The following is a 13,026-nucleotide window of genomic DNA, read 5'->3' on the forward strand; positions in this document are numbered from 1 at the left end:
GTGTGACCAACTAACACAGATTAACACAGCTGTCACATCCAGCTTCAAATAATGCTTGGATTTAGTATTGCTTCACACAGATAGAAGTTAACAAAGAGCACCAGAATTTTTAGGGCAAGCAAAAAAGTATCTGGGTATTTTGTTTAGCTGTGAACCAAATCTGACACACATAAGGCATTTTCCTCTTCTTTGGATTCAGGATTCCTCTTCAGGATTCAGGTGGTAAAGGACTGGCCCCAACTCACCACTCTGGAGCAATTACAGAGGTTCTTGGGGTTCGCCAACTTTTATCGGCGGTTCATCAAGGGTTACAGCTCTGTTGCGGGATCCCTTTACCAACTTACCTCAAGAGCACCAGGCTTTCAGCTGAGACCCAGAGACGAAACAGGCCTTTACCATGCTCAAGAGTCTCTTCACCTCGGACTCTGTCCTTGCCATTCTGGACCCTTCCTGCCAATTTGTGGTAGAGGCGGATGCCTCTGATCTGGAGGTCGGTGCTGTTCTTTCCAAGAAAGGTGCCCCTCATAACCGTCTGCACCTGTGCGCTTTCTTTTCTTGCCACCTCAGCCTGGCTGAACAGAGCTATCCTGTCAGCGAACGGGAGCTCTTGCCATTTAAGTTAGCCTTTGAAGAATAGCATCACTGGCTTGAGGGTTACAAAGTTCCATTCTTGTTTGGACCGACCATTGAAATATGGAATATCTGCGATCGGCCAAGTGTCTGAATCGATGCCAAGCACAATGAGGACTGTTCATCTGGCATTTTAACGATTAAATATTTCTGTCATTCCAGGCACCCCTCGCACCTTGACCGTGCTCCTACAACGTTTTTGGTGGCCGTCCATCCACAAAGACGTTCATGAGTTTGTTGCTGCCTTACATGTACCCAAAACAAGACCCTGCCGGTCATACTGCCGTCCTCACAGTAGTCGACAGGTTCTCCAAGATGGATCACTTCATTCTTTTACCTAAACTTTCCTCGGCCAAAGAATCGGCCCAGCTACTTCTCAAACACGTTTTTTGCCTGTATGGCTTACCCTAGGATATTGTCTCTGCAATCGAGGGCCCCAGTTCTATGCTTATTTTTGGAAGAAGTTCAACCATCTCCTGGGCATTTTTATCAGCCTCTCAGGCTTGCATCCTCAAACCAACGGCCAGACGGAAAGGCTTAATCTGGAACTTGAGCTCCCAAGAATCCTACGAGTCCATCCTACTTTCCATGTCTCCCACTTCAGACTTGTCCGGGCATGCTCCCCTTGCTTCACACCCCAGTGTTTTGGATGGTCGGAAGTAACCCAGTGAGTGCCGGAACCTAGTGTTTATAAGTATTCAGACAGACTCTTTTCACTGCCTGTGCTATTTCCACTGGACTAGTGTTATTTCTTCCTGTGATGTCCTGCTTTTTTGGTCCAATATTGCAGACCTGTACTAACCAGCCTGTGCTGGCTGACTTAAAGCAAAGCAACACAACCTCAGATGCAACATGATGATGCAGTTCTAGTCTTTCAGGCATCAAGTGGTTTTGATTGCATACTTTTAAAAAATGTGCATGAAACTTCATGGTAATTTTAGATAAGCAAATGTGTACCTAGCAGAGGTATAGCTTTGAATCATATAACAGTCAAATAGTATACACATTAAGCATGCATTTGATAACAAAGGTTTAAGGCAACCAGTTTACAAGACAAGAGGTTTTTACCGTTTAAAAAAAAAATTCTGTCCATAGTAAAAATGCTAACAGCATTTCTCTATATTATTTGAAACATTTGCATTCATTCTGGATTCTAATTCTAGGCTAGAGAGAGCTTTATCATCCACCAGCTTACCTTCATTTCTGTCCACAACTGCGGTGCTATTTCTTCAGCTAAAAAGAAAAACAAAAATACTTTAAAACAGAAAAAGTAATCATATCCATCTTGTATCTTAAAATACATTTTTGCACTAATTCCAAAAAAGTTAAATAGTAACAGAATACAATTATTTGCAAATCTCATAAAACCATTTTCTATTCACAATATAACACAAGAAGTATATCACGTTTAAAATGTACCATGTTGAGGGGAAAATCTGGTATTTTTACATCTGAAGACACATCACGTCTCAAAATAGTTACGACAGGGGCAAAATGAGATTGGAAAAGTACATTTTATTAAAAAGAATCAGTTGGGGGAAAATTTATTACAACAAATTGGGTTAATTAGAAATAGGTCAGTGCCTTGATTTGGTATTAAAAAGAGTATCTTAGCAAGGCAAGATCTTAGCAAGTCTATTAGAAGCCAACATCCTCAGAGGTTTACCAATATGCAAAGAACTGTCTACAGATTGTGGAACAATTTTAGAATAATGTTCCTCAACATCAAATTGTGAAGACTTTGAATATTTAATCATCTGCAGTAAGTAATATCAAAAGATTCTGAGAATCTGGAAAAATCTCTGTGCGCAAAGTCAAATATAAAAATTTATATCGAATGGCTGAGATCATTGAGACCTCAGACAGCATTGCTTTAAAAACAGTTATGATTCTGTAATGGAAATTACTTTATGGGCCCAGAAACACCTCAAAAAATCCTTGTCTGTAAACACAGTTTGATATACATACATACACTCACATACATACATACATACATACATATATATATATATATATATATATATATATATATATATATATATATATATATATATGTGTATGTATGTATGTATATATATATATATATATATATATATATATATATATATATATATAGAGAGAGAGAGAGAGAGAGAGAGAGAGATATCTATCTATCTATCTATCTAATATTATATATATATATATACACATACATACATACATACAGTGAGGAAAATAAGTATTTGAACACCCTGCTATTTTGCAAGTTCTCCCACTTAGAAATCATGGAGGGGTCTGAAATTGTCATCGTAGGTGCATGTCCACTGTGAGAGACATAATCTAAAAAAAAAAATCCAGAAATCACAATATATGATTTTTAAACTATTTATTTGTATGATACAGCTGCAAATAAGTATTTGAACACCTGTCTATCAGCTAGAATTCTGACCCTCAAAAGACCTTTTAGTCTGCCTTTAAAATGTCCACCTCCACTACATTTATTATCCTAAATTAGATGCACCTGTTTGAGGTCGTTAGCTGGATGAAGACACCTGTCCACCCCATACAATCAGTAAGAAACCAACTACTAACATGTCCAAAGACACTAGAGACAAAATTGTACACCTCCACAAGGCTGGAAAGGGCTACGGGGAAATTGCCAAGCAGCTTGGTGAAAAAAGGTCCACTGTTGAAGCAATCATTAGAAAATGGAAGAAGCTAAACATGACTGTCAATCTCCCTCGGACTGGGGCTCCATGCAAGATCTCCCCTCGTGGGGTCTCAAAGATCCTAAGGAAGGTGAGAAATCAGCCCAGAACTACACGGGAGGAGCTGGTCAATGACCTGAAAAGAGCTGGGACCACCGTTTCCAAGGTTACTGTTGGTAATACACTAAGACGTCATGGTTTGAAATCATGCATGGCACTGAAGGTAAGGAAGACCCAGCCTCACATGTAGGGGACTGCTTAAACCAGCACATGTCCAGGCACGTCTTAAGTTTGCCAATGACCATTTGGATGATCCAGAGGAATCATGGGAGAAAGTCATGTGGTCAGATGAGACCAAAATAGAACTTTTGGGTCATGATTCCACTAAACGTGTTTGGAGGAAGAAGAATGATGAGTACCATCCCAAGAACACCATCCCTACTGTGAAGCATGGGGGTGGTAGCATCATGCTTTGGGGTGTTTTTCTGCACATGGGACAGGGCGACTGCACTGTATTAAGGAGAGGATGACCGGGGCCATTTATTGCGAGATTTTGGGGAACAACCTCCTTCCCTCAGTTAGAGCATTGAAGATGGGTCGAGGCTGGGTCTTCCAACATGACAATGACCAAGCACACAGCCAGGATAACCAAGGAGTGGCTCTGTAAGAAGCATATCAAGGTTCTGGCGTGGCCTAGCCAGTCTCCAGACCTAAACTCAATAAAGAATCTTTGGAGGGAGCTCAAACTCTGTGTTTCTCAGCGACAGGCCAGAAACCTGACTGATCTAGAGAAGATCTGTGTGGAGGAGTGGGCCAAAATCCCTTCTGCAGTGTGTGCAAACCTGGTGAAAAACTACAGGAAACGTTTGACCTCTGTAATTGCAAACAAAGGCTACTGTACCAAATATTAACATTGACTTTCTCAAGTGTTTAAATACTTATTTGCAGCTGTATCATACAAATAAATAGTTTAAAAATCATACATTGTGATTTCTGGATTTTTTTTTTTTAGAATATGTCTCTCACAGTGGACATGCACCTACGATGACAATTTCAGACCCCTCCATGATTTTTAAGTGAGAGAACTTGCAAAATAGCAGAGTGTTCAAATACTTATTTTCCTCACTGTATGTACATATACTGTATATTTTATTATATATATATATATATATATATATATATATATATATATATATATATATATATATATATATATATATACACACACACACACACACACACACACACACACACACACACACACACAGGCGATCAAAATTAGAAAACAATTCTGAAATGTCATCTTTACTGCTCAACAGTTGAAGTTTTTGTCCTGTCTATACCATGCTACCAGAACACCTTTTCCACAAATTAACTCAGGCATTTAAAAAAATGTTCTATATAAAATATGTTCCAAATCTGTGATTTCAAGAATATTGAATCTTTACATCATCACAAACTCATTCAAGTCCACCAAGAAGGCTGGTTGTCCATGGAACACAATTACAAGAGAGGACAGGATACTGCGGAGGATCTCAATGGGCAATCGTTTCCACACTGCAGCTGGAATTGCTCACCAGTTCAGCGCTGAACAGGGTAAGGATCTGTCTCGTCATACAGTGTATTGATGTTTAAGAGCATTTGGACTGAAAGCCCACTCTGCAGTGACCAACCCTCTCATTAGCAGAAAGAATCAAAAGGCTAGACTAAGCTTTGCTGAGGAGCATGTTGTGTGGACAGAGGAGAACTGGTCCAAAGTTCACTTCAGTGATGTAAGCAAGTTTAATTTATTTGGGTCCGATGGGAAACATTATGTTTGGCGACAAACTGGAGAAAGACTGAACCCAAAGTGTGTAAAGAAGTCAGTGAAAAGTGGAGGAGGAAGTGTCATGGTTTGGGGCATGTTTTCTGCAGCTGGAGTTGGGCCTCTTATACACCTACAGTACAGACCAAAAGTTTGGACACACCTTCTCATTCAAAGAGTTTTCTCTATTTTCATAACTATGAAAATTGTAGAGTCACACTGAAGGCATCAAGGGCTATTTGACCAAGAAGGAGAGTGATGGGGTGCTGCGCCAGATGACCTGGCCTCCACAGTCACCGGACCTGAACCCAATCGAGATGGTTTAGGGGTGAGCTGGACCGCAGAGTGACGGCAAAAGGGCCAGCAAGTGCCAAGCATCTCTCGGGGAACTCCTTCAAGACTGTTGGAAGACCATTTCAGGTGACTACCTCTTGAAGCTCATCAAGAGAATGCCAAGAGTGTGCAAAGCAGTAATCAAAGCAAAAGGTGGCATTTTTCAGTTGTTTCACACTTTTTTGTTATGTATATAATTCCATATATAATTCCACGTGTTGATTCATAGTTTTGATGCCTTCAGTGTGAATCTACAATTTTCATAGTCATGAAAATAAAGAAAACTCTTTGAATGAGAAGGTGTGTCCAAACTTTTGGTCTGTACTGTAAATGGCAGAGTGAATGCAAATGTTTATCAGAACCTTCTTCAACAACAGATGGTTCCTTCTGTAAGGATGGTCAGATCTGTTCATGGTACTAGACCCCTAGAACTGCCATGCAACTTCATGAGGCCAGACCCCGAGAACTAACATGCAACAAAACAATAAACCTTCTAATCTGAGGAGAGGATCTCTTTGATCTGAGGAGAGAAAGACATTTGTTCAGCTGCCCAGTCACCCATCCTTGAGCCCCCCTCTTTCCCTCCTGGGGAGATGGCCGGATAATGGAAAGGTGACTGAGAAGATCCCGGGATTCAATTTACTTTACTTGCATAATGTAATAATGTATACATTATAATGTGAATGTTTTACCTTCACATGTTTAGTATCATTTTAAAGGTCTCAGTGTGATTGAAAATATGATCTCAGTCCCATATCAGTAAAACAGACCCCAGGTTTGGGGAAATTCTGTCCTACTGACATAAGGTTTGCCCCGGAGAAGATCCTTACCAGGTGGTCTAGGTGACATTTGGTTTTTAGGTCACATCCTGTCCCAAGAAAGGGTGTGCAAAGCTTTATCACTTTGAATTTACAAGTGTTTACGATGGTTTGGGTATTTAAGGAAATTTGGCGAAACACTCAGGGAAGCATTCGATAGTCAGAACTTTCCACACAGTCCCTGTGTGTCTCTTTTGCCAGGTATAGTGAACAATTCTTTAGTAAACTGTATTGATAAATTATTTGGTTTAATGTTGATCATGTTATGTAACTTTCTTTTATTATTTGTTTTAGATATGAAATTTGCTTATTGATTATTGCCTGGCAAATAAATGTAAAATTCTTGATTAACTCTGAAATTTCCTGAAATCATTTATATCTAGTTGATTATGTAGTCTGGCGTTACCGCAAATCTTCCACGCTAGAAGGACTAACACACAGAATACCTTCACCCACACCAGTGGATTCCGTCATTGGGCCATTGGGTGGGCACCCTACACTTCCATGCGTTCATCACCCAATCAGCCCGCAGTGTTCATGCAGGACAACGCTCCATGTCACACAGCAAAACGGGTAAACAGTTCCTTGAAACTGAAAACACTGAAATAATGACATGGCCTGGCCAGAATCCTGATCTCAACCCAATAGAGAACCTCTGGAAAATCCTTGGTGACAAAGTTAGGGCCAAGAAACCCACTACAGTCACCAAACTGTGGAGGAGACTGGAAGAAGAGTGGACCAAAATCACACCAGAGCAGTGTGAGAGACTAGTGCTGTCCTCATTCAGAGCCGAGGCCTGCACACTTCCTACTATTTGCTGACTGTTGTACCCTTCAGAAAATTTTGTTGTAATCTTTTTCCATGCTACAGTCATTGTTGTCTCTAATTTTGATCAGTGTGTTTTCTGCAAAATAATTTTTTTTTAAATGCCTTAGTTAATTTGTGGAAAAGGTGTTCTGGTAGCATGGTATAGACAGGACAAAACTCCTTCAACTGTTGAGCAGTGAAGATGACATTATTTCAGAATTGTTCAATTGTTTATAAATTGTTCTCTAATTTTGATCGCTAGTGTGTGTGTAAATATATATATATATATATATATATATATATATATATATATATATATATATATATATATATATATATATATAAAAAACACACACACACACACACACACACACACACACACACACACACACACAATCAGAAATATTCAACCCCCTCACCTCAATAGACAATACAGTGATGTTGATGAAAGATAATGAAAATAAATGAAAAAAAAAAAAAAAATCACGTGAAACATGTTTAATGATACATAAGAGTTATTTTGACAACAGAATTTTACCTAACTTTAAAGTTCAAATGAAAATTGTAAGTCTTGTAACACATGAGCATGTGCAGTATTATTCAACCCCCAGCTTCAGTACCTTGTGAAGAGCCCTTTAGTTTTTATAACTTCTAACAAGCGTTTTCGATAAGTGCTGACAAGCTTCTTACACCTCTCGATTGGAATCTTTGCCCATTCTTCACGTGCAAAAGCCTCTAACTCAGTGATGTTTGATGGCTTCTGAGATGCAACTGCCTTCTTTAAATCCCACCAGAGATTTTTAATTGGATTTAAATCTGGTGACTGAGAAGGCCACTCCAGCATTTTTTCCCCAACCAAGCTTTGGTTGATTTGGAGGTCTGCTTGGGATCAGTGTTTTGCTGGAAGATCCAATGAACTTTCTTGGAAAAAGTTCCAGTTTGGTTTCATCAGTCCATAGAACTGTCTCCCAGAACTCTGTAGTTTTATTCAAATTCCTCCTGGCATATTCTAGTCGACTCCTGATGTTCCTTAAAGTCAAGAGTGGAGTGCGTCTTTGTGTCCGGCCATGAAGTCCTTGATTATTCAGTGCACGTCTTATAGTTGCCACTGAAGCACTTGTACCAGCCTTCATCATGTCATCCTGTAGCTGTCTTGCATTGTTATTGGGGGCTTGTTATTATATGCATCACAGCTGAAGCAAATGAAGGATCGTTATAGAGTTCCCAAAGGCTTAATGATGTTTTAGCTCCACTTCAGGCCATAAAAACTGTCAGAAAGCTTTGGAAAAAAAAATTTTTATATAGGGGTTGAATAATTGTGACCTGGCGATCTTAACAAAATATACTGTCACACACAAATACTACATCATACATTTTCTGTGTTGATTTTATGTATCACTAAACTCATTAAGAAGCCATCCAAAGCAGAATCCTGCACTTTGAAAATATTTTTATTTATAAATCCTTTAAATTCTGTTCCTTTTATAAAACTATTTAGGAGTTGAATATTTCTGATTGCAAGTGTATATATAACTGAATGACATAGTAATATTTCAGTAGTGAAATGAGGTTTATTGTATTAACAAAAAATGCGCAATATGCATCAAAACGAAATTATACAGGTGCTTAAATTTGGGCACCCCAACAGAAAAATCACATCAATATTTAGAAGAGCCTCCTTTAAGCAGAAATAACAGCCTCTAGACCAGGGGTCACCAAACTTTTGACACCGAGAGCTACTTCTTGGGTCCCGACTAATGTGAAGAGCTACCAGTTTGATACACAATTCTGAAATAACAAATTTGCTCAATTTACTTTTAATTATATGTTATTATTAATAATGAATGATATTTATCTGTCAAACTCAATTGCACAGGGGGCCAAAACTCAAAGCACACTTTAGGTCATGGGCCGAAAAGGATAAACATTTATTGAACACACTAAAACAATGTTTTTTTAACATAAATATAAATAAATACAGACAGAAATATTATTCCAGAATAATTAAACTTAAACTTTAAATAAATAGTTCTCCATAAAAGATCTCCTGTCAAAATTATACAAGTTAGAAATATGAACATGCTGCGAAAAAACCCTGAACAAATAAAAATTGTGCTTTTAAGTAAACGTTAAAATCACAACAAATCACAACAATCAGATTTTTTTGCTCTTATGCCATTTTATATATAAAAAAAAAAAACCTTAAACTTTAAATTACTTTAAAGAAATTTTGATTCGTTTGACCACAGAACAGTTTTAAATGAGCCTTGGCCCAGAGAAAACGCCTGCGCTTCTAAATCATGTTTAGACATGGCTTCTATTTTGACCCATAGAGTTTTAGCGGGCAATGACGAATGACACGGTGGATTGTGTTCACCGACAATGTTTTCTGGAAGTATTCCTGAGCCCATGTTGTGATTCCATTACAGTAGAATTCCTGTATGTGATGCAGTGCGGTCTAAGGGCACGAAAATCACGTGCATCCAGTATGGTTTTTCCGGCCTTGACCTTTACGCACAGAGATTGTTCTAGATTCTCTGAATCTTTGGATGATATTATGCACTGTAGATGATGATAACTTAAAACTCTTTGCAATTTTTCTCTGAGAAACTCCTTTCTGAAATTGCTCCACTATTTTTCACTGCAGCATTGGGGGAATTGGTGATCCTCTGCCCATTTTGACTTCTGAGAGACACTGCCACTCTGAGAGGCTCTTTTTATACCAATCATGTTGTCAATTGACCCAATAAGTTGTAAATTGGTCCTCCAGCTGTTCCTTATATGTACATTTAACTTTTCCAGCTTCTTATTGCTACCTGTCCCAACATTTTTGGAATGTGTAGCTCTCATGAAATCCAAAATGAGCCAATATTTGGCATGACATTTCAAAATGTCTCACTTTCAACATTTTATATGTTATCTATATTCTATTGTGAATAAAATATTAGTTTATGACATTTGTAAATTATTGCATTCCTTTTTTATTCACAATTTGTACAGTGTCTCAACTTTTTGGAATCGGTTTTGTATTTAGAATTGCTCTTTAAAAAAGAAAAAGTACTACTTCTCGATATCTTGATTAATCAATGTAAAAGCTGTTCAATTAAAAATAAGAAACAATAGTTGCAGCCCTAATGGAATGGATAGCTTGTACATCTGGAAAGGCTTCATCATTGCTGAAATGTATATACAGTTCGTGTCAAATGCTTCCATTCAGTCTTTTTGGGGGAAGGCCTTACATATTTCAGCAAGACAATTCTAAAATGCATACTTAATCTATTAGAACAGAATGGCTTCATATCAGAAGAGTCCAGGTCCTGAACTAACCTGCCTTCAGTCCAGACCTTTCACCAATAGAAAACATTTGCTGCATCAAGAAACAAAAAAATACAACAAAGAAGACCCATGAATACATGAATGGGGAAAACAGTCCACTCCCAAAACTCTAGCAACTGGTCTCCTGTGTTCCAAAACATATACAGACTGTTGTTAAAAGAATACAGGTTGCTACACACTAGTTAACATGGCCCTGTGCCAACTTTCTTTCAGACAAATTGTGGTCATTACATTTAAAATGACCATATTTCTTAAATGGCACATTTCCACATTTTATACATTTGATAAATTTTCTATGTTATATTGGGAATAAAATATGGGTTTATGATATGCAAATCACTGCATTCTGTTTTTACTTACATTTTACACAGCATACCAACTTTTTTAGAATTGGGGTCCAATGCATACATGCAACATACATGTCCTCAAGCTTGTTTTTGTACTGCTGTTTTACTGTAATAAAACATTTTCAGCGATAAGTCTGTGATGACTGCAGACCCTTTTCAATTGATTTTTGCATTTGTGTTATGATTAGAGTAGGGTCCCTGAAGTGGTTCAGTTTCACTGTGTGGATATTATGTTATTGTTGTTCATATCAAATGGCAGATTGAATTACAAGGCTTCCTTTACCACCACCAAGTGCTCAGTCAACATGCAGAGTCTGGCCGAATGCAGTCTTCAAAATCCGATGTTTAAATGTGTTGTAATTGTGTTAGGCTGATGACTTTGTGACTCTAAATTGTGGACTCATACTGCGGGTTTGTAGTCCTACAGCTACACAGCAGAAGCCTGTGCTGGTGCGCGAGCTCGCGTAATGTCTGCGCTGCAGCCGGTGACGCCATTTCTAAAGCAGGCAGCAGCTCCGTCCAGCCGCTCCAGTTTAAAGAACTGAGACACGAGCTCGGAAAACTCGAAACAATCAACAAGACCATTATCGGCAACAGCATTTAATACTTTCTTGGTACTAACAACACAGTGTGCCATCGAGCACGTTTAAGCCGTCTACTTTTAGTTGGCAACAATAGCGTGGTTCCCCAAACACAGCAAAGCATTACAGTAAAAGGGTGGCCTTAAAGAAAGTGTCTTAAATGTCTAAAATCTCTGACAAGCGACAGTTTTAGCGCAGCTGTTAATGTATAAACATTAAAAGCTTAAAAAACGGCTCTCGGTGTGTAAATGGACGCGAAAAACAGCTGGGGTCCAAAACGCTGACGGCTGTGCAGCCTACACACACACACACACACACACACACACACACACAATGAAGAGGCTGATGACTCGCTAAAAGCTTCTTAGAGCCAGGAAAAAAATCTTAACCGTGTAGGTTTGTTCCTTGTTTTTCTTGATGCTGACCTTCACACACTGCAGTTACAATACTATCAGGCTGACAGCAACAATAGCACCTGTATAAGAGCATTATTAGCACTAACAAACAGTCTTGCTTCTAATTCAGGAATGGTACACTATTACCCTAATACCCCACGGCTTGGTCACTACAAACGGCGACTATAATAAACGCTTGCTTAAACACGTACAACACACAGTCGCCAGCCATTTCTGTTCCAACGACAGGATTTTGTGTAGAAACGATGGAGAAGGACAGAAAAAAGACAAACCATAAAGCACATCCGTCCTGTAATTAAAGTGAAGGTGGAAAAACAAAAGACGTCACCATCGCCCAAGCGCACCGTTCGTTCCCCAGCCCGTTCCTCAGCCCATTCCCATTCCGTTCCCCAGCCCATTCCCAGGCCGTTCCCCGCGCACTGTGCGCATACCAGCCATTTCCATCTGATCTCATCTAGCAGCCTGTAAACACCAGCCCCATGCACACGCTCCGGCTCGGGAACAGCTTTGTTAAACCGAGATGTCCTGCATTAAGAAGACCTTACGTAACTGCTTGCTACTGAGGCAGTAATTTCCCCGATCAGTTACTTGAAGCCGAATCTATTTCACGAATCCGAAGCGGCCAAAATCACTACGTTTTAATACGCAAAACCCTATAGCTAATCAATAAGACATAATGCATGTCACTATTTCTATATTATTTAGGTGGTGGGTTTGCCCTTCCTGAGTACCTTAAAGAAGGCTGTTGTGCTCGGATCAGCAGAATGAACTGTTGGTTTTAGTGTATGGCTGAACCAACATCGCTATTAACAGCTTTACAAAGACACGATTTAAACCTCATATTGATGATTGAGCAGCACTATCCATAATCTGATCTAAAAAAAAATCTTACCTGATGAATGCACTTAAACACGTCTGTTCGGTGTGATATAGCGCTTTAGCATTAATCCTTCTGAAAACATCAGACTCGAGCAATAACGCTGAAATGTCACCCAAATAAATACAACCACGTCGTTCAACAGATTCGTTGATATGCCTCAGCAGTCTCTCTGCTTTTCTCTTAGGCGATCTTCTATCCTTGTAAAATTGACTGACAGGTATACAAACCCGCCCCCACGGACATATTACCCTCTGATTAGTTGCTATCTGTGCAAATGTCCGCCTTCTCGGTCTCACACGCCACACGCCCTTAGAAAAAAATGGCTACAGTTTGTATTCCAAGAGTTGGAGGAGTAGGGTGCATTTGGGAGATGTAGTTCTAAGAAAG

At 39.1% G+C, this 13,026-nt stretch overlaps 1 protein-coding gene across 1 annotated transcript in view; it reads right to left on the minus strand.

Moving 5' to 3' along the window:
- Positions 1-12,911, minus strand: part of arid4b (AT-rich interaction domain 4B) — a 165,712-nt gene extending 152,801 nt beyond the window's left edge. Inside the window, 2 exon segments of the mRNA XM_046871718.1 lie at positions 1,826-1,863; positions 12,652-12,911. Coding sequence (XP_046727674.1) covers positions 1,826-1,831 — 6 coding nt within the window. The 5' untranslated portion in view covers positions 1,832-1,863; positions 12,652-12,911.
- Positions 12,912-13,026: the final 115 nt, after the last annotated feature.

This window comes from Silurus meridionalis, chromosome 2 (assembly GCF_014805685.1).
Source record: "Silurus meridionalis isolate SWU-2019-XX chromosome 2, ASM1480568v1, whole genome shotgun sequence".
Taxonomy (NCBI): Eukaryota; Metazoa; Chordata; class Actinopteri; order Siluriformes; family Siluridae; genus Silurus; species Silurus meridionalis.